General features: G+C 38.1%; 1 protein-coding gene across 2 annotated transcripts in view; it reads right to left on the bottom strand.

The window, feature by feature from the left end:
• SMYD3 (SET and MYND domain containing 3) overlaps nt 1–23,464 on the bottom strand; it is a 442,190-nt gene that overhangs the window by 384,089 nt on the left and 34,637 nt on the right. Inside the window, exon 2 of one of the 2 annotated variants that reach the window (XM_049830859.1) lies at nt 7,632–7,695. In XM_049830859.1, the coding sequence (XP_049686816.1) occupies nt 7,632–7,695 (64 nt within the window). Of the gene's footprint in view, nt 1–7,631; nt 7,699–23,464 lie in introns of those variants that run through there. The other variant, XM_049830860.1, reaches the window with a different exon arrangement.

The raw sequence follows: 23,464 nt of genomic DNA, 5'->3' as shown, positions 1-23,464 counted from the left end.
ATAATGTGAGTGTTGTGGAAAGGTACAGGCTGGGTTATCCACTCAAACCAACCCCACCACGCCATTCCCTCCCCTAATGTTATTAATTGTGTAACTGATACTATGGATGCTGGATCTACAGCAGTGCAGGTTCAGGACAAAAAAGTATCACTATTATGCTACTCCAGAATTTAACTTTACCTGTAAGAAAACCTAAGAGAAACACAAACAAAAAACTGTATGGTCAAGTTGCCATTCCAGTTCATTGCCAATACAAACCTTACTTCAGTGTGCTTCATGCTACTGTCTGACAATATAGTTCATACCATATGTTTTTGAACATTGTATCTGAAGCCTTTAATGCACAAAAGGAACATGTAAAGATAGAACAGTAGAATGTAAAGATAGAAATGCACAGAAACCATTTTTTGTCCCATGTTCCTGCTATAAAAACCATTTTCTTTACCGTTATGCAACATGCTATAAATAGCATTATCAGCTTCATTCAAATTGGTATCACTATTCCAGCTAGCTGAAATTTTTATTAGATAAATAAATGGGGTCTTATTCTCATTTCATTGTGGCAAAGAGAAATGGAACTGCATACTTCACAAGATTGGAGAGAACTTGAAGGGATGCTAAAATTTCCTCTACTATCTTAATTCTGCCAACATACGCAACAGTCTAAGCAAGCGTTCACTTAGCAATCAGAGGCCTTCAGAGTCTGTCCCCTTCACCAAAATGCAGCTAGTCTAAAGCAATGGTCAAGTTTTCCATGGTGCAAAAACTGTCCCCAAAGATCCCTGAGCGGATGAGGCATTAATGCCCATGGCTGGAAGGACTGGTAATGATATTTTCACTATTCAGACCAGGAATGGTTGCTGTAACCAAAATTTACCAAAATAGAAGACGGAACCAATAATATTCTAGTTGCATGTACTACCTGAACGTGCAATTTTTGTTTCACGGGCCATTTCTATTAGAGTAGCAGACAAAGACTAACACTTCCACAGCAGAGAAGAGACAGGATGAAGGTGAGGGAAAGCTACTATATATTGAAATATGTCTTCCCACCCCCTTCCTTGTCCCCCCCAAATCAGCATGGAAGAGCAACAAGAATGAGTCTTCAGCTAAAGAAACATGTTGAAAGAGACAGTAAATTTCTGATAACTTTTTTTTTGCCTTCTGTCTCTTTACAAGCTGAAAATTCTGTTTGTAATTTAAAAAAACTCCAAGCCCATCTCATTAACATAGTACATATTTACACATTTTATTTACATATTCACGGTATATGTCTGAAGTCACCCAGCTGTTTCAAATACTTCTAAAAAGCAAATGGAAACAACAGGGCACAACAAAAAATTGCTACAATGACAACAACTCAGAATAACCAAGGGCTTCTGAAGGTGACATTCTCATAGATAGGCAGTAAGGAAAAAAAAAAATAACTCAGAAAAACAGCTTCTGTTAGGTAACTGCCACACAGAAAATGATAAAATGTCTAATATAAAGAAATTAGATGTTCAGCAATAAAAAAAAAAAAGAGGGAATGGCAGTGATATGTACAACTGTACATCACACCTGTAGATGCTGACATGTTAGTCATAAAGATTACAAAGACTATCAAACAATTTTTTCTTAAGCTGAATTTAAGTGGGGGAATTGTTTCAGGTAACTAGATTTCAGCACCAGTAGCATTTATTCTACTTCATTCAGGTTTGTTTGGTTTTGTTTTTTTTCCTTTGGCTTACACATAATAAATAAATTGGACTTTTTATTTCTTTCAGATACATCAGAGATTTGTGATTTCATTTCCTTTACCCATAACTCTACAAGGGGAAGAAATGACACCAAGAAGGCATTAATCCAAATACAGTTAATGTCACATGCTGTCTGACAAATAAAAGCTAAGTATCTAGTGCTGAATAGAATTATTCTTGTCTACAAGAAACAAGGTCATGCTTGTAAATGTCCAGACATTATTCTGTGTAATATAATTATATTGGCATTTTTATCCCACTTAAACTGAAATTGTTGTTTGGAGTAAGCCTTTATATGTCAATTTTTTTTCCCTACATAAATGTTGCACAGAATTTTAAACATGCTAGAGGTGACATCAAAATGATGAATAGCTTACCCAACCAATAAAGCCCTAATGAGATGAAATATACAGTACCACACAGCATCGTATGCCACATTTCTTTGAGATGCGTTCCCACGTGAGAACAGTTCAAACACACCTTCTGCAAAACAGCGCTTCAGCCAAAACTGATGTCAAAAAGGAATTAATCTGATGACTCTGCAGAAGCAGCGCTGGAACGGGGACTGCCATTTACTTCCCCCCAACTGGCCATGGAGAGGGGGAAAAGCTCCAAATGCATTAAATATAATGAAAATCAACAATATTTCTTCTCACTACCAAGACAACAAGGGTACAAGTTACAGAACAATATGAAACTATGAAGATTCGTGACCCTGAGAGACCTACTTTTAAAGTCAATCTCTAAACAATATTGGTGTGCGTATATTAGTCCCACAGTTCTCCGTGGGAGGTTTTCTTAACTCTGCGTATCCTGGCTTTCAGTCAAGGTTTTTATATCCCGTATCCAGCATGAGTATAAATACTATAGTGCAGAGGTACGGCCACCTGGTACGACCCTTCTCCCTTCCTGCCATGCAAGCTCTTCCAATTTTGCAAGAGTTCGTTGGTTTTTTTCCCCCTTTAAGAAATTAATTCTATCAGAAAGAGGCGAAGACAGACAAGTAAACAGTGCAGGGCAGTACTCATCCCTCCTCCTCTGGGCTTCACTACACTTAGTAACTCAGAAAGGATATCCCTCCTTTTACCTCCTCCCAAATCATTGTCTCTCATTCAAGCTCAATGTATCCCAAACACAATTTCTCAGGTTTTACTGAAGTGGAAAGGGTCAGCACCTACACAGCTTGGGAGACAGTGCAGCATATAGCTGTTTACTGGTGGCAGATTGAGAGTCTGCCCCCCCCAGACCAGCACCACAGCAACACCAATGCATCACTGGGTTTCACTGGACAACCCAGGCTGACTCAGGGCATGGGCAAAGACCCCTCACATCTGCCTGCAAGGTCTTGCATATTTTCAGCTGAGCTGTTTTGCCAATGTGCATCCATTCTTGCACAGACATACGCTATCCCTGTCTCCCAACAACCCATAACCCTATGAAAGATCCTAAACCAATGTTTATGAAACGAAGGTTTCCCTTGTCTCCTAAGCAGGATCAAAAAATGAATGCTTCCTGCAGATTAAGATGCCACTGAAAAGCAGTTAAAGACTAGAGCTCATAAAAAAAAAATAAATTCAAAGTGCAATATTTTTCTGTTGGAAGGTTTTAATTTGTTAAAAAGACCTAATTTGTAATTTCCAAAGGACCATTCGAATTTTTACAATATGTGTCTGAGTTTTGTTGGGTTTTGGTTTTTTGGGGTTTGTTTTGGGTTTGGTTTTTTTTTAAATGAAGCCTTTTCAATAATGTTTGATAACGGCACATTCTGAATTTTGCCTGAAATGACTCTCCCATTTTTCAGGGATTATCATCTATATCACTGGTCCCCAGTCTATGGAATGCACCAAATTAATAAACATTGCCAGGGGAGATCACAGCAGTGATTATGAGAAGCAGCAGACGTGGTAACTCTACGTTTGGAGGGACAATGAGACAACATAACACTGCTGGGTGGCAGCTCGAGGAAATTAGGCATCAACAAGTGGGAAGGGGGCTACACAGAGAATTGTCAGAGGGACAAAAGTCAATGCGGTCCAACTGAAAAAAGCATTTAAAAGCAAAAGGTCTACATATACTTAATCCTGAAATCAGAATTCAGTTGAAAAAGGTCAGCCCAAAGGATCTCTTGTGTAAACTTCCAGTCCCACATTTCTAATATTTTTTTGAAGCAAATTAAAGTGGTAAAAGTGAAAGCAAACTGCTTCAAATGGTCAGGGTGGAGGAGGAAATTTTGAAATTTGGCACAACTGACTTGAAATTTTCGATATTGACATTATGGAGATTTCTACAAACTGGAAATTCTAATTCCTATGTAGTTTTGTTGAGGATTCCTGTCTCTGCCCACAGATCTCCTTAAAGGATAATAATTCTCATATTAAGTCCCAAAAAGGGAAACATCTTTTAAAAGACTATTTCTTCTCCTACAGGTTAGCCCAAAGACAATTTTTCTGACATTATAAATGAAATGAAGATGTTCACAAGGTATTTTCAGATTTTAAAATGGCTCATTTTGGCATATCCTAACATAGAAATCCCCTACTGCATTTACTTTGAAGTTTCTTTCACAAAGTCCACCTTTACCCTAAACCTAGTTCAGCTACTCAGATTAATCTCTTTTTTTTTAAGTCAGATTTTTACATTAATTCTGATTTCATTTAATATATTAACCAGAAAACTCCAGAAAACTGACAGTTTTTAAGCCTAGGCTAAGTGTTTTGAGTTGTAGGATTCATTTAACACACATTAAAAAAAAAAAAAATCATTCTGCAACTAAGTATAAATTGTAAATCCAACCACACAACTTGCATTTCAAAGTTATCTGTATTTATAAAACTAAAATAGTCCTGTTCTGCCAATATTCACTTTTTTAAATGTGCAGACTGCAATTTCATTCAATACCCTGCTGTTTATTTTGTTCAGCAATTAGTTTAATTAGAAGTGCACGTGCACATATTAATGAATTGCACTAAAGCTACAGAGGCTAAAGTAGAGCACAAAGCCTTTGGCTTGGCCAAGGAGAGCTTTGCTAACAGCTGCTATAAAACCACAGCTGCACAGTAGTTTAGCTAGCTTACCAAAAGAAATAAGAATTAGAGGACAGTCCTCAAAAGCAAACGGATCTGGCTGGCTGGTCTCAGTTTTATCTGGATCATCTGCCCTGAGTCACCTATCCCAATAAATTCACTGTTTTGACTAGAAAATAACATTTTTTCAGTTATTCTCAATTGCTACCTAATATCATAGAATACTATATAATAATTCAATATTTATCGATATTAACAGTTCAAGATATTATGTAACAGTAAATGCTCAGCATTTTAAGTGCAGATTACCTTTAGCAGCAGTAGCCTGTCTCGCTGAAATGAATACCTACTACTGTGGATGACTTCCATCACATGAACCCTAGAGCTGGAAGCACAAAGAAGACACCCAAGATGGCTTCAGGTTATCCAGTGTGAATACCTGAAGCACACTTACATAATTGTTTTCCCCAAGGAGGAAGCCCCATTTCCTACCTTTATTGCTACTACACCTAAACTGGAACAGGGTATTGCATTATATCTTGCAGACTTGCTTGTGCACGTCAGTGCCAGCACAGTCTCATTTCACATTAGAGATTTGCCAGTAGCAGCTTTACCAATAACTCTCCTGGCAGATAATTTGTTTTAAACTTACTGTGTATGGAAGGGTTAAAAGATGGAATTTTGGTCTGTGGATGAACACTGAGTAAGAAGTAGATAACTAAGAAAAACAGTCAGCACAAGGAACAGACAGTTTATTGTCTGTTGTTTGAAATGCTGACCATGGGGATAAGGAGGTTGAGCAATGTTAGGGGTGGTAGTACAGGCAATAATGGAGGAATACAAGGCACCACACATAATTTTGCTTACCTTGCAAAAGTCCTACTATTGGTTAGAGCATAGCAGACGTGACTGACGGATTACCGTAATATGCTGTGTGTACAAAGCCCATGAACCAACAATAGACAGGATGGCTATGACACGTGCAGCGTGCCTGGCCAGCAGGTGCATGTGCCATAAGCTCCCTATATTGCAACCGAGGCGTGTTTTGACACTCACTGGTTGCAAGTGTTGACACCCGTTCCTCCACAAATGTATAAAATACCAGAGTTTTCCAAAGAGCAGTGGGCCGGTGTACGGCAAGGTCACTGTTGTCTCCGTGGGGGCACCCACCTAAAGCTGGCACATACCGACTGCTGGGCTGAGCTCACAGCTGAGCTCACGGCGCAAGACAGCACAAGAATATACAGAATGTACGGAGGGTTCATCTTCTTCACACTCCTTGGGTCAGTACATTAATAGTTGTATTTTTTTTTGCTTTGTAAGATAATCCCTAGCGTAACGCTTGTGTGTAGTTAGTAAAATGCTTGCTTCTACTCCCTTATAGTCAGTGTGTGTGTGTGTTTACCTTCTCGGGAATCCTCGAAACCACCCTAAAACACTTACTTTGCAAAGACTCTGGTCTTTTATATTCCTCACAGTCATATTTTCCTTATGATCTCCCATAATAAATCTACCTGTGGCATTATTATTGATGCTACAGTAAGTACCTAATGTACATTGCAAACATTTGCCACACAATGAATCAACATGACATATCTTCCTCTTTTTCCTCTCCATATGTTTTAATCCCAAAAAGGAGGTGTTTCTGGCATGTTGATAACACTGCAGGTAAAGGCAGAATTGTTTATAGAAGCACACAATATGTGAAAAGATCATTTGAACATCAAAGACTTAATTTAAAAAGTTAAATTCATATACATTTAACAGAGTAACACTACAGTCTGTTTTGACCATTAGTTGGTTTTCTTAACTTTTCTCTATTCAGGAGAAAAAAAACAACAACCACCAAACCAAAAAACAAACACCAAGCCAAAAAACACAGAAATCACAATGCAAATCAAAGAAGAATCATTTAAAAATTCAAGGGTTCTGTAAAGCAACCCTCATGGTTAAAATCTCAGGTGCCTGGTCCTCCGCTGTATTAGACCTTACACAGTCATTTATCCTTGCACGTCCACTCAGTACCAAGTCCTGCCAAGTTCTGCGCACATGCTTAAGTGACAATACAAGCCAATTATAAAAGCCAAGGTTTTAAGTCTGAACACCTTTAAGAACTCTTTCATAGGATAAAATCACAGGATAATTCAGGTTGAAAGCTCAGAGATCTCTAGTTGCAAAGCATAGTCAGCTTTGGGGTCAGACCCAGCTCAGAGCTTTATACAGTGGGGTCTTGAAATCCACAAAGCATGCAGATAACACCAACACCCTGGCCAGCTTGTTCCACCTCTTGGCTGTCCTCAGGGTGAAACAATTTTTCCTTATATTCCATGTGAACCTCTCTTCTTTCAGCATAAGCCTGTTGTCCCTTGTCCTCCTGCCATGCACCATTGTGAAGAGCCTAGCTCCATTTTCTTAAAAACCTCCTCCTCAGAGATGCAGTTTTGTCCAAGGCCGCCTCTTCTCTGCACATTCTTGACCTTTACTTCCTCTGAAAGAACTGGAATATATACTTTGCCATGATAAAAATTACTCCTGAAATACAAAATGTTTTACTGCAAAATTGACTTAGAGCCTTCAGTCTACAGCCAGCAAAGCTGCAGAATTATTCCTCCCCCTCTAACCAAGCACAGCCAAAGACCACACATTTCAGCTTAGTTTTGTCTATTGCACTAATTATAATCTTATATTTGTAATTATAAAAATACTCAAATACAACAAGGCAGCATGTTTACACACTCTGTCCATAACCACAAATAAGAAATTGCAGTGGGGAGGTATGACAATGTGCAAAATGCATGGAGACCCTGTAAATGAAGTATTCAAATGCCTGTTTTCTTCAACCCTTTATAGCTGCTATTTTTCATCTTACCTGACAAGATTTACCACAGTATTTAGCAACCTTGCACTGAGAGCATCTGTGCAGATGTTCATTCCTGTTTAGAAAAAAAGAAAACCAGTTATAAATACAAATAGAGCTTTGTTTATCCTTCTTGCATAACTAGCAATTTTCAAATATCCCAAGGCAAGAAAAATATCTGAAAAACAAGAGTAGTCTAAAATGCACTGTTATACGAGAAGAAATTGTGCATGGTTACGTTCAAAGCTATATTCACAATCCTTTACTTGGCAACTCTGGGTCACTTTGGATCAGCAGTAAAGATATCAAATATGGGGGCTTTTTGCCATATAGCTATAACCCTGAGGGGTTTGATTTTGGAAATAACATCATAATTAGAGCTGTGCAATACAGCTAGTTAATCTATTTGTTATCTATCTTGAGTCTTGTATTAAGCACGCGTCACTTAAGAAAGCAAGCGTCTTAAGAAAGACCTTGCTGTGAACTTGCAGTTGTGACATCAAATTATAACTTTATAACAGTCTGAAGTTGACACAGCAGCAGAAATTTCTCCTCTAAGAAAATACTTCTGACTGGTGGGCAGTGAGACCAAAATACAAATTCATTGGTGGGGGAGGGGATAAAAATCCAGTGAAAGCTAGAAGGTAACTACCATAGCTATATATCACAGTCTAAAGGTTAAAAGCACCTCCTGACTCTAGTACCATTTTCTGCTGCTGTCTTAGTTTACAGTTATATAAAACATCACTGAAGTTCTGTAAATTTTTAGACACTAAGGAAATATTAAATGTGAAAGTACACACACGGCAAATCTTACACCTCAAATACGTAAGTTCAAGTAAAGAGAGTTACTTCAGATGAGTACAAACAAGACATAGATTTCAAAGCTTCCCTCCCTTCTTATTTTCCTGTAGAAAATACTGAACAAGTTACATTTTGGTAAGTTTTCACTTTGATTTCTTAACATGCAAAGTTATTTACATGCTTTATGGGCACTCATTAGGCTGGGAAAACAGTATATTTTTGTTGTTGTTGTTGATAAAACTGAAGGCAGGAAAGTTACATTACAGACATAACAATTAACTAGACTGTAAGGACGGCATAATCCTTATTACTTCTCCTCAAATTTCTTCCTGGCCATCCCTCTGAGCTTAACCAAGCACAGCACCTAACTGGGTGCCAGTGTTAGCTTGTGAGCTGCACACAGCTGAACACAGCTCAGTTTCACCCAAGAAACTGTCACCATGAGCTACTCCTCAGTAACCCCTTCTCCATCGTTCTGCAAGGCAAGGAAGGAGGTATGTGTCAGTCATGCCACTTTCCCCCTCAAAAGGCAATTCTAGTAATGCAATCTTTGCATTGCTATAGTGCTTTACATTTAGCTGCCTCAAATCTTATTATACAGATTAATTCAGCCTTCCAATTTAACTGGGAGATAACTAAGCACTTAACACAGCTCATTTCGAATTGAAAGGGCAAGTTTAAGTGATCAGATGAAGGACCTTTCTCTGCAAGATTCCTGGTGTCTACACATCAGTACTAGGTGTGCTCTTTTCACTCACACTCCCAACTTACGTGACTAAAACAAGGTGTAATTCTCTGCCTCTGCTGACACCAAAAGAAAACTCCTCCACTGCTGTCAGTAACCTGGAGGCTGCATACTATATACTCAGATTCCCAGCTCAAGTGCTTTGCGACGTGACCTTTCTTTCTTCTTTTACTTACACCACTCAATTGTCCCCAGATTTTAATTTCTATGGGTGACTTCAAAATGGTAGAACCCTCTCCAAAGGTCACATCCAAAAAGGACAGCACCAACGTGCCCACAAACTTCAATCTAGAACTTCTGGATGATGAATTTAGCCCACTGATTTCAGCCATGACACCAAAACCATCAGGAGTAGGGGCAGAACACCAGAAATACCATGGAGCATCCTAGCACACACCGTCTCCTTTCCTTCAAGTCCCACAAGTGGAAAAGTTATTTTGCTGACATATCAAAGTATTGCTATGTTTGAATTATTAAAAATAACAGCTTATGCACTATCTTAGGACTCATAAGGATTCGGGGAGTTTAGATAGCTACATTGGTCAAAGGTTAAGAGCAGCATTACGTACAGATCGTTACAACCAAGTAACAATCTTTTCATTTCTACTGCATAAAAATCACTGTTTTGCTGCACAATATTTTATAGGCACTCCTACTAACTACCAGGAGAAAAGTAAATTAGAAATATTTCAGATATAAGCACATGTTTTGCTAGTGCTTTCTTTACCTTCCTACCTGCAAAGCCAGCCCTGGAGACTGAAAAAAACTAGCAACTGTTGGATTCCTATAAACAGAATCTAAAATCTTGTACATGCACAATAGGTTTTTGATTTTAAGGTGCAATGCCTGATGATGATTCAGAGTTAGAAACAAGTGTGAAATCTTCATTTTGCCAGCTGGGGAGAGCTGTTTCACTTTCAAGGTTGAGCAATGACACAACTTTAACCAGCTTACGATAAAGGAGCACATATTTCTCATTTTAGACTAGAAGCTCATATCAGAGTAATTTTGTGAAGAAATACACTCCAGCAGAATAATTACTGTAGACGAAAAAAGAAGCGGAAATGCTGTTTGGATATCAGAAGCAGTCCAGGTATAAATACATGCTCATAAACTATGCATACAAATTCTTTCCCACCGTGACAAGTTTCGACACATCTTTTAATACTAAGCAGCACATTTTATCAAGGACATAAGAGAATCATTTATAAGAAATCTACATCTCCTTTCTAGATATTTCATAATTAACAGGATAGCTTAAAACTTTTCTGAAGCTAAACCTTTCAAATTACTGAAAGAAGACACTGCAAGAACTTTAACTTGTTCAGCTACCTCTTTATTATCTTCAGAGTCTGCCAGTGAACCATTCACAACATCATAGGCAACGTTACCACTAAAAATCTGCCTACTGACCTAGAACAAAAAAAGAAAGCCAAGCACCTAGAGCTTTGGTTTGCAGATCAGCTCGCCACACGCACAGCTACAGCCCTCATGACAGGCACTCTGCAGCATGTCCCTGTTGCTTTTTACAGGTCTGTTTTACATGGCTGTACAGAATCACAGAGAGGTCATGGAGGAGCTTTCAGCCTCTCTGTTTCTGGATGCCTCCTTCAATATTCTACACCCATGCTAGCAGCCTCTATCAAACTTCTCATTGCCATTATAGAGTATTATATGAATGACCAAGTGCTCACCCTACTGCAGAATGACTGAGCAAAACTGTTTTGAAGGCAGACTTTTTTGTTATAAATTATATTCATCAAAACACAGTAATGAGTTAGGACTTCAATAACAGACGATTTGCAACTTTAGTTCCATACACATTAAAGTACCAAAAAGTCTCAGCAGCAACAAAACACAGACTCTCAAAGCAGAGTAATTATAACTTTCTGGAGCCAGAATTTAAATGAATGAATGCCCATCCTTTGTTCCTAAGGGTTAAAGATGCTGCAGTAACAAATGCATACACACACAAAAATCTAAGGACCATCACTCAAAACTTGGAATTTTGCCAAACTGGCACTACCAGTCAGATTATTTGAATAAGGTGACTCCCTGCTGGCACCATATAATGAGTGAACTATCCATTCATCTTCTGGGGTTTCTCTGAATGACAAGCAGATGTAGAACACCTGTTAGAGAGCTGCATAGTGAAGCTACTGATGAAATTGTTGTCTTTTCTTCCAATCATCTCCTTCCTCTTGGACTAAAAAAAATCCCTTACATATAGCATCTATGAATCTTGCTACATGACATTATAAACATAAAACAGCATGATCTAAAACACTTAATCTGAATATAAAGAATTTAAGAATAGAATTCACATATTCATATATATAGCATTCATGTATTTTGGAACATTTTAAAAAGTGAGACAATTTGCCTAGTTTATTCCTGTCCTTCTCGATATTTTATTAATGTTATAGGCTTTACTAAAACAATTTTAGTCACTGTCAAACACTCCCATGCATTTCTCATTACCTGTAAACATGATCTGGAGACAGTATCAGGTTACTCACAAGGTATCTACTGCATCTCATCTAATGTGACTAATTTCATGGATGAGAAAAGGCACAGAATTTGATCAAATGCATTCAGTAATACTTTAATCTCTGAAAAAGTTTCTGCTGCAATAGAAAAGGAAAGAAAGATGCAGCAATTGAAAATACATTATTAATTTTCCAATACAGCTTCAACAAGATTTTCCAAATGACTACAATCCTTTATGAAACAGCAAGCACAAGTGAGGATCATAGCGTGTACTAAAATAAATCCACAAGAATAAACTAGGCAGGTGTCGTCAGTTGTCCTCTACCGTGGTGGTACGGTGAAGAATCTTTACCCTGAGAAATTTGGATATTACTAAATCTTTTCATTATTATTGTCTACAAACACCATTCATAGAATAAGCTCTCCCAATCTGTACTGAGAAGGGAAGAAAATAAACCTGAATATATAGGTGGGTGGAAGAAGTCCCAAGGGGGTGATATGGACAGGAAACAAAAGAAAACCTATGAGGTAGGGAAAAAACTAGTAAGACAGTTCAACTGGAAGTGGCATACACACTGTCCTCAGCAAAATAACTTTTTTTTTTCCTGGCTTTTTTAAAATTCCTTTTTGTTAAAGGTATGAGAAGACCATAGCACTGTAAGGAGGGGCTGACGATGAGCAGCGAGGCAGCCAGGTCTATGGGAAGCTGCTTCCAAGTACGAGTGGCAGCACAGGAGGCAGCCTGAAAAAGCATAGCTAAACTCCTAAGAAGAACATTCCAAGTCTGAATCAGAGTGAAGAGGTTGACAAGGGTTTGCCTGGACTGTCAGGTCCTATCAGAGCCACACCTGTGCCCTCACAACATACAAAATATAGCCTTTTAAAAACATCACAAAATACTTCTGTTTGCCAAGAAAGGGCCTAATATAATTTTAAAAACCACAACAAAACCCAAGCAAATACAATTAGACTACTTAATTTGTAATGAAAATGCATCTACACTTCTCTGCTGATTGCAGGCACTTGACTTTCAGCCCCACTCACAAGGTAAGTGTCACATATAACAGAACATTTGATTACCAGACTGTGCTCAACACTCCTTTCTATGCAGTTTATTCACATTTCTGCTTCTGCCACAGCTTGCAGGAAAAAAGGGCAATCTCACACGAATCCCCTGCTGCATTTTTGTCATTTATATTCTTTTTCAGTTAATAATCCAGCCCTATAATACATGTAACAAAAGAGCAGCTCTTTCAGACATACAGCATGTTGAACTAATTTCCTGAACAAATTCTTAGACCTTTGCGATTCAGTCGAACATGTCAAGTGCATGAAGCCTACTTGGATTTTCTCAAGTGTGTGCATTTCAGACCTGTCACAAAGTGAAAGCAATCAATACCTACAATAAGTAAACATGTCATTCATTATTTTATTAATATGCTTCTGTCCTCTAATAAAAAAGATGCAAATAACAGCTATTTTAAATTTGGTGGATTTGAGAGTAGAGGGTTATGTTAAATACAACTACAACTTCCTTTCCTCACCTCTTTCCCAGAAGAAGAATAAGACAGTGTAGCGGCACAGCTGGTCTCCAGCTGTTACGCTGCTCCTGACGCGTGTGGGCACCAGACACTGCTGGTGGGGGGGCGTCTTCAGCATACCAAAAGCCACAGCACAGCTCTGGAGACAAGGACAAAGGGGTGCTGAGGGCCAGGCAGCAACAACCCCAGGGTGCATGCCTCTGCAACATCCCAAATCCAAGCCCTTGGCAAGCAACAACCCTCCACAGCCAGCAAGCAATACCTACAGCAGGGGTTCCCAACCCCTCCAATGCCCTGAGTGCTGACTTGGGGCAGCTTGGCAGGCTCAGGGCTTCCCCCTTTCTCCCCTGCCAGGGTGCTGGACCCACTCTGCAATTGCACATCAGCTGGTGGAGGAGAAGCCACCCTCCATGCGCCCCATGGTCTCTGAAATAAAGCTGCTGGGTTTTTCTGCACACTGCTCTTGGGTCCCACATAACCCATTGGGTCTGGGCAAACAAAAGTACAACAGGTCAGAAGCCTTTTAAATCTATGTCCCTAAAAGTCATGCAAAAATCTCCCCTATTCTCCATCTGTACGCTTCTTTGTGTTGAGTAAGTATATGAATTAATCTTTAACCCAACAGCAGCACGGGGAGAAGCAGCAAGAATGACAAATATTTAGAGGTAAAAGATAGTAACTACAGCTAACCATCAATGATCAGAGTCTCTTATTCAAGTGAGAACTAAGACCTTTCATATAAGAAAAACACACCTACTTTATTTCGAAATATACTAATCATCTACTTTATACCTCCTGAACATACTACAGAAGTAGCATTGCATTGTCCAGGTAAAAAAAAAAAAAAAAAAAAAAAAAAGAAAAAAAGGAGAAAACATGAATAATCAAAGCATCTGGCCTGCGATGAAAGTTTAGTTAAGGCATTTGTACTCCCAAGCACACCACCTACTAACACAAACAAAAATACAGGTTATTCAGGATGACTTCCCATAACTTAAGTCTTGGCTTCTGAAGTTTCATGTGCCACCCTGAATGCCCATGTTTGCTGCCGTTTCCTGTAATTCTTTTTATACCCAGCCATGTACTTAACACCCTGAAACACTTCTAGATACATTCTATCAGGAAAACACAGAATTCAAATAGATGAGGGGAGAGAGAGGATCCTTCTGCTTGGAATGGGCATCCGTTCTGTTTAGAATTTACAAATATTGGTTTTTACATATGTATTATCTTTATTTGGTTTTAAAATATACACTGAATAGGCAATGACATGCTAGGTCATACAACTTCACCTGACAGGAGGTTCTGGATGGTATTTTTTGTCTGGTCTTGTATGTCAGGTATTATCTCCCATAATTTTTTTCTGCATCTTGATTTTTCTTCTGAAGAATACCTAGTCTGAAAATTTTTTAAAACAATTTCTAAGTAAAACCTTGTTATGGTCTACAGTTGTTTCTTCATTCCAGTATCATCTTTTCTGACAATACATGTTGGATTTTTAGCTTTTTCTTCTTTGGGGTCTGCAGGACCGAAAATCAAGGCTGGAAAAACAGTAAAAAGATATCCAAAGGGTAGATTTTCATTTACTCCCATGTAGAAGCTAGTCTGTGTTCATCCAGTAAAAGCAGCATTGCTAAATTCTGATAAGAAAATGTTTATTTTTTAAAACTTCTTTGCACTATTTTGAAAAAGACTGGATTTTAAAAAAATACCCAACACTCACAGAATGGTGCAAGATTCTTTGCTGAAACTGAAAAGTTATCCAGAGCCGCAAAGAGATGATTCACCTTCTGTTAAACTGAAAAAAAACCCCACATTAATTTTCTGAAAATAGAGCCACTAGAAGTGCAGTATTTATTCTGATACAACCAAGAACAGAATTATACACCTCTCCATTAAGCTGATAACTGACAAAAAGCTTAAGATGCGGTGCTTTCCAATAAAATTACTGAAGGAATTTATAAGAAGAAATACCTAAAAATACAGCCCTCAAACTGTCAAGAAATGTAATCTTACCATTGAATTCTACTACTTCATTCAATATTTACCTCTGATCCTAACCTATGCAAGGAAATAAAAGATCTCTCCACTGAAAACCAAGAAAAGACTTTACAAGTAATTTCAGTAGTACTAGGCCCTTTAACTGCAAATGTTGTTCAGGAGAAGCAGTCAGCATCTCCCCAAACAGTACCTTTTGTTCTAGCAGACTGGCTTTAGAATAAAATACCTTTTACGTTTATATATGTGTCTATACGTACATATGCATAGTGCATATGTCTATGCATATATAGACACACACACCTTTTATCAACATGCACAATGAATAAAACAAATGCCATCACAACAGAAATCAATAGTTGTGTGAAAATACTGTAATTATCCTCCCAATGAAGCTCACAGCTATCCCCCACTGAGAGCACTGAAGCAGAAACACAGCAAAAGTTGGCTCCCAGAGCACAAGGTAACTACTACAAATTGTCTCCTACACCTGCTTGCCCTGCAAAGCCACTTGGACACAATTTCCCTCAAATCAAGGCCTGCAGTGGGCACGCCAACATGCCTCCAGCAATTTCAGGCTTAAACAGATTAATTTCAGTCACACAGTACATTCATTCCACCTTGGGATTTTAATCAAGGAAGAAAGCCAAATACTGAGGAAGACTAAGATTATATTTCACAATATGAAACGGTCAGATCTATAACTTAGAAACATGTAAAAAAAGCTACATACAATATTTTTAAATGCTTATTTCTGGAACATGTGGTTACAATGCAATGAAGCCAAGTATAACAAACATCCCATCTTTCACTTTTCCCTATAAAAATGATAAATCCATTGTTCATTAATCTGCTGTATGTCCAAGTATTTTTTTCTTTGACCAGTAGTCAACATCCCACAAAAAGACAGTTTTTACTCTAAAATACCATACTGCTGTAAATACTTACATCCTGCTAGTATTCCCTCCTGGATCATATGGCTCTATGATTTTCAGTGAAATATAAACTCTTCTGACCCTCTCAGAGAGATACATCTTCATCAGCTTTTTTCTTTCTTAGCTCCTTTCCCTTCTTGATCATATTTATATTTTTAGGATACCCATTTTTTTAGAGGTCCTGCAATGTTTATTTACTTGCTTTTCTGCTTCCAAATATGAACAGTTACACCTGAAAGTCCTTTCATTCCCTATGGAACACATTTGGAAAGTGCTGAATAAAAAAGTATTTCAGGCAACAAACTTGGGCAGACGTAGCAATACAGCTGGGTTCAAAATAAACTGTGGTGCATTTTATCTTGTAGATTTAGAATTGGGTAAGGATGTACATCAAGTTAACCCCTCATTTTTACCCGTTTAGCCCTTATGTTCAGATTACACCCAAGTTAAGATAAAAATGCAGGTGACTGGAACAGGATAGTCAGTTCTGCTTACTTACAAGCTGAAGAACCCACAAAGCTAGAAAACAGGAGTGAAATGTAGGAAGAAAAATGTATTTCTATCACATAGCAGAGAGGGCTGACAACACAGAGATTCACACATATACTGGCACAGAGCCCAGAGAACAGCTTGTTTCCCCTTTGCTCAGGTGTAATCTGATATTGTGAGGTCTTGCAAGATACCCAAAGCATTCTTGTCATGAACTGGATGCTCATAAAATCCTGCTGAAGACTTTTGCATTAGAAGAACGTGAAAATGATCTTGACACCAGTAACTCCACTTCCTGCCTCCAGCCAGCCCACAGCAGGACAGCTTTCTGCTGTACTTGTTTCTCTTGGAATACACTTTAAATGCTTACGTTTCCCTCAAACAAAAGCATTTCTGGTACCAAGTCTAATCTTCACCTCTTAGAAATGCAGACTATTCCTGACAGCACCACTGTTAACTCTCCTAAACTATTCTACACAATTGTGAGGCATTGGAGAAAGCTGAAGAAAGATCACTTTTAGCAGATCTACAAACACCTGTAATAAATTCACAAATAGCTGCCTAACCAGTTCTCTCTCAGTCTAGCTGGATGAACAGTCTTTTAAATTACGATTACCACACACCTTCCAACTTTTTTTAAACATATAGAAGATTTGAAGGAAAATATATTTAATCAGTTCTTTTCCTGTCATTTCATTATCTCCAGCTTTGCAGGCATTTTGGTTTTGTTGGTACTGCTCATATTTTCCCCCTCATTTTCTCCGTGTTTCAACAACTTCCCTGTTTGCAAATCTCTTTCCCCTTTTCCAGATTGCAAAGACCTTTGTTTTTTGCTACGAGAAGTCTCACTTTGTTCCCCATCGGCCTCTAAAGGTTTTTATGTCCCAATAATTTCTGTCCAAGAACAAAACAAAACACGGCTTGGAAATACCTGGAAAGAGTGTATGTTTATTTATAAAACACGGTGCCAAATACCCTTACTGAATGATTACTTTTCATTTTACACTCCTTACAGCAATTTTCATTCACATTCAAGCAACTTGATCTGAGAACATTTTACAAAGTTTCTTCCTATCAGGTGCTTAAATACAATCTGTTATGTCACATCTCTCACTTCTCTCCAACAGATTGTGGATGTCAATAAAGAAGGGATGTCTCCCTCCTTTATGTGTTACTGAAAGGTGGATTTTGTCCCACTCTAAAGCTTAATTTTGGAGATGTTCACCAATAAGAATGAAGATATTTCATATCAGCACTGGGGCAGCAATGCTACATAGAAATTATTCAGAAAAATGAAGAATATATATATTTTTAAATATTTACTATTAACTTTTATAAGGCAGTTAAAGCTAAATTGTTATTTTCGTTCCTGCTGCTTTGCATAGTTAGTGATGGAAAGGAAGATCTTCAAGAAGGACTAAGCACATAATAGCTGAAAGTTAAGTTAAACCTTAAAACTGCCCTGAAGTTCATTTATAATGTCAGATTGACTGAAAGAAATCTTAACATTAAAAATGCAGTCACTAAACTTTTCACATCTCAAACCATAAAGTCCTAGAGCTTAAAGATTCATTGCAGTTTCCATCTTGTTCTCAAAGACGTCTGTAAGGTTTTTCCACGCTTCACAGTTAACCTGTTTGTACTGAAACTCCTGCAAATGTCCCCAAACTCTGCCTCAACCACTGTGGGCAGAGTGCCAATGGGAAAGCAGGAGCAGTGCACGGTGCTGCTCAAGAACGCAGTAAGCACCTGGCCATTTAATAAGACAAAGGTCCATGCTGCTGCATAGCTAGCAGAACACCACCCAAACTGGGGGAAGCAAATGAGAGTATGCAAGCTAATAAGCACTCCCATAGCTGTATCTGCAGTGAAGACACAAGTTGCTTTCAAGGCCTCTGCTAAGTATTCCACTTTAATGAGCATAGAAATACCAAGGCTGAACTGTGTGGTGATAGTTGTTCACCTCTTGCTTGCTTCTGCCCCCACTTCATTTGGTGTCAATGCCCCTACAGAAGCAGGACAATGTCCTCAACCCATTTCTTGCTCAATACTCTAAATCCAAGAGTGTCATAGCCATTGGACTACGGACATATTGGAGCTGGCCAAGATGCTGTGACTGCTGACCTGAGAAAGCCTCTGCAGGACTGGAGTTCTCCCACTCCAAAATAAACAGCCAAGGAAAGCCATAAATCAGTTGTATATCACCTAATACTTACTCTCTGTACTCTGGTGACATCTGATGGCTAAAAGCATAATAGATGTCTTTCATTCAATTTCAAAGATTAGTCATCCAAGTTCCCCCTTTCCATTTAGTAGGGAAGCAAAAAAGAGTCAGAAGAAATGCCTCTATAGTGACACCTATATATTTTCAGAAAAAAAGGTAATTATAATTTAACAGCTGAGAGTACTAGTGTTAATTTGCCTCCACCCACTTCCCACTCATTCTACATATCAATTAGTAAGTAAGCAAAACCCATACACCCTTCATGGTTTCCAAATTTGTCCATTTCCAACAGAAAGGTCTTTAAAAAGAAATTGGCCCGATTCAGAAGTATATTTTGGAACCCTATGTCATCACTAGCTTCAGAACAAGCTTTCCTGCTGAAGAATTAACAGTTTGACCAAGAAGGCATCTAACCCCAGGAGTAACCCTCAAAATTTCAGTAGCACAAATCCTGAAAACTTCAGTAGCACTAACTGATGTGCTTGAAGATATCCACATGCTTAGGCATGCCTGCAAATGGCAGCCCTCTCTCACAAACTAGTTCTGTTATTAGTACTGCTACGTTTCTAAATGTAGTCAATACCTTCATAAAAGATACTTACTCCAACTAAAGAAGCATCCGAATAATTGTGTCTTCCAGAAACTACTCTTTATTTTAGAGAGGGAGCACAGATAATACTTGCAAAAAAGCTTTTCAATAAAGAATTTCAATAAATTCTGTTGGAAATGTGTAAGTGGAGATAAAACATGGATAGCTTTCAGAATTTAAATAACTCTTGAATAATTTTGTTCAATCTTATATTTTTAATAAAAGATCCCATGTATTTTTAAATGAAGCCTTCTCCATTTCTAGCTCAGTTTATCACACAATATAATAATGAAGTTGCATTAACATAACGAATAACCAAGTGCTTTTTAAAAGTCTGACGATACTGTTTTCATTAATAGAATCAATTTCTTAATTAAGTCATGGGAATTTTGACACACATCATGCTTCCTCACACCTAGCTACTGGTTTTCTTTTTTATTTTTTTACAACAACATTCCATAGAGAATATTAAAAGAAGGAGGAGCTGCCAAGCCATAATATGTCATAAAATGGCAGATTGTCATCTACCCTCCTTGTGACTTGTCCCAATCACAATGCATCAGTGCATTCATCTCCATTTCAAAAATTGCCACTGGTATTGAAGAAGCTTCATAGAGGCATAGGCACTGCACGGAGATATGAACTAACATGGAGAATCACAAATTTATATGGATTGGCCATGGATTTTGCACAATTATCCAGTTAAAATCGTTTTTTATGTTCCAGAAAATACTACTTTTACACCACTATAAGTCTTCAGTTAAATCTCATTTTCTCCATGGACAAGAAACATGGCCCTTTAATCATCATATTGTAGCTTCAGCAATGGGTCATGAGTGAAATCAGATTATTTGTTTCAGTTCAACAACCATGGAATGAGACTTTGCAGAACACAGTACAAGAAAATGAGAAATACGTTATTCCTTATTTGCAAAGGAAGAAATTGAAGGTTTATTGTGATGGGCAAACACTGGGAGAGAGCTAGAGTTTTTGTTAATGTATATCAGTGCTGATATGGTTTATAGATATCAGTAGAAGTTAAATAATCAACAGCAATGCTCTGCTTTGCAGAATAAAAGAAATGCTAGCAGTACATGTTTGAAAAACATGAGCCTCTCGTAATTTCTAAAGTCAACCATGCCCCAAATCAATGAACTGAAAAAGCATGTGGGAAGGAATGATCCATCACAATCACAGTTTTGTAAAAAAATCACTTTCATTAAGATTGCAAAATAAAAATTTTTTTTTTCAAGTGTGTGCGTATACATGTATATATTTTTATCCATATATGCAACCTCCCTCAGCTTTCTTACTCTTAATCTGAATTTTTCATCGCATATATTTGCTGCTTCCTCCTATGTCTCATGAAAACATTACACTCTAATTCATCACCTTTTCTGAATATCCACCACCACCCCTGCAGTAACACAATGAAACTCAGAAGAGGTACCTCACCGCCCACTTTGACAGCTCCGCTGGCACACACACAAGTGGCTTGTGCACATTAGAAAGGCTGGTACAGTGTCACAATGATCTACATAAACCCTACATTTAGCTTATTTTACTGCTTGAACGCTGGTTTCCAGTCAAACTTTAGATCCAAATCAGAGACTTTGCCATTGTAAGTGGAGGGAGGGACAAGCATTCTTCTACTTTGTATGCTTCACTCAAAAATGTTACAGCATGCCAACTTTAAGTAGCTCGTGTTAAGTCCCCACTGTTGTTACACAGCCGCAATAGGTACTTAAGTTAAAGCTGATTTGCATATATCTTAGGAAAGCATCAACATGCATTAGTTGTAAGTGAGAGGTGCAGAGAAAGTATTCCTCTGCAGGCCAGCTGCAAGAACCATCACCTTGCAGGCCATGAGGCAAACACCTGACCTCTGTCACTCTGGTTGCTTAGGCGGTGCAGGGAATGCTCACTGAAGTATGGTTTTGTTTGGGTTTTTTTTTTAAGGTCTGAACAGAAAAAGCAAAGTTGACTTGTCAGTATAAACAGTAGAAGATGCAAGTTTAGTTTGGGGTTTGGGGATTTTTGTTTTGTTTCAAGAGGCTGCCTCCTCTGTTCACTTAAATGTGGGTTATTCTCAGCTAGTGAATGGATTGAAACCTCTGATTCATTTCACATAGATCATTCAGACAGCTAAAAGAACCCAAATCACACCTACAATTTATGCTGAGAACTTAACATGAAAAGACTCCCCATCTCCTTTTGGTGGACTCCTCAACACCTGAATACACCATCTGAAAAAGAGATCCACTACCTCCCAGTGAACGCAGCTAGGGGAACACAGCTCCATCATCTACAAAAACTAGTTCTACCACTGAAGTATTTGTCTGAAGAAAACAAATTTTTGCATTTGTAAGTGCTGCTTGTGGAAATCACCTCTGCTAATACAAAATAAAAATGATAAAAACATTCCAATACCGGAAGGCCAAAAATAATGACAAAAAGGTGAAGAATACCTTTAACCCACCACAATGCAGCTATTACCTATTACCATGGCAAAATTCAGCTTTGGAGGAGATGAGATTTCTTGATAGCTGGCAGCTCCAGACCATGGAACAAAATTCTCATCAGCCAAGAAACCACTTGGATTTCAAATCCAAAATCTAACCTCTAGACAATCCATATTGTTTGGGGTTATTTAACTTAAAAGTAAATTGTATTTCAGAAATTACATGTAGTGCATTTTCTACTGATATGATGGCTTCCACACTGAACAGGTTATGTTGAAATAACGTATGTTTGGTGAGGGCTGTCAATTAGAAAAATTACTTATTTCAGTTAAGCTGGGTTCTTATTTAGAAATAATTCTTGTTTTCTTCTTAAAAGCAGATTGAATTTACAATCTGCTATTACATAGGTACTTCAGTTGCTCTAAACCAACCTCACCTGGGGGGCTGAGCAGTGCCATCCCCTCTTCTGTGCACTAGTGTTACTGAAGTCAGGCTAAGTACATGACAGTTACATGACAATTAACCAAAATTTGCTTAACTTCACCTTAGCAAGCCCAGGTTTTTGTAGAAATTCTTCACAACAGAGAGAAAAGTTCGCAAAACCTGAAAAGCTTGCATTTCTGCTATATGTGCACATATATATGCCAGATGTTTCCTAACTAAGCCACTTTAAATTGGGAGAGTATACAGAAGACACTGACAGAATAATTTGCTGATTCAGGACCATGTGTTTGCACTTCATATAAAGCTACTTTTTCATCCAATTTGATAAAAGTTCCCAGCATGATACTAGGTTGTTGCACTGCTGAAGATGAGGCCTTCTGCAGGAGATAAAAACACAAGGCTCTGACCACTGCATTCATATAAAAAAAACCCCAAAACAAAAAAAACAAACAAAAAAAACCCCAAACAAAACCAACAAAACAAACAAACAAAAACCAACAAAAAAACAACCAAGCCTACAAGTTCAGGGTTTAGTTCAGGTTGTTTTGGCCCAAAAAACACAAAAAACCCCAAACATGATAGGCCAAGGACTGATGGATTGATTCCCCCCCCTCAAACACAATCTTTTAAAAAAATTTTCTGCATTCCTTATCCTAAACCATGGGTTAGGTGAACAGCAGCAGTGTCTTACCCCATAAGAGACAGCAGAAATTCCTTAACCTACCTGACTGGGCAACTGCAAGGTTTGTATTTGTAAAGACTTATAAAAACCTTGGGTGCAATCCGGATTAGTGCATGTTTGGTATTAATCTTTATTGTAAAACTCATGAACCTTGAAAATGTCTGTGAACATTTTAAGCTAAAATACGGACTGAGCTTCCAAGACTAATTTGTATTAGCAATGTTCAAGACAGAATTACAAACAGATGTTCTAGGTCTGTCTGAAAAACTAAGGGATTTGGGGATAAAAGTCTTCTGAACAATTAATGATATTGCCAAAATAAATAAATATGCAGTCATCTGCTAAAAGTATATATATATAAACACATAACCCCAGCCAAAGTATATATCTTATGAAAATATTGAACAGATTAACATAAGCTAGGCAGTGCCAAGACAGTTGT

The sequence above is a fragment of the Accipiter gentilis genome, chromosome 28, assembly GCF_929443795.1.
Source record: "Accipiter gentilis chromosome 28, bAccGen1.1, whole genome shotgun sequence".
Lineage (NCBI taxonomy): Eukaryota > Metazoa > Chordata > Aves > Accipitriformes > Accipitridae > Astur > Astur gentilis.
Note: the sequence above shows the minus strand (reverse complement) of the source record. Positions and strands in the feature narration are given on the sequence as shown.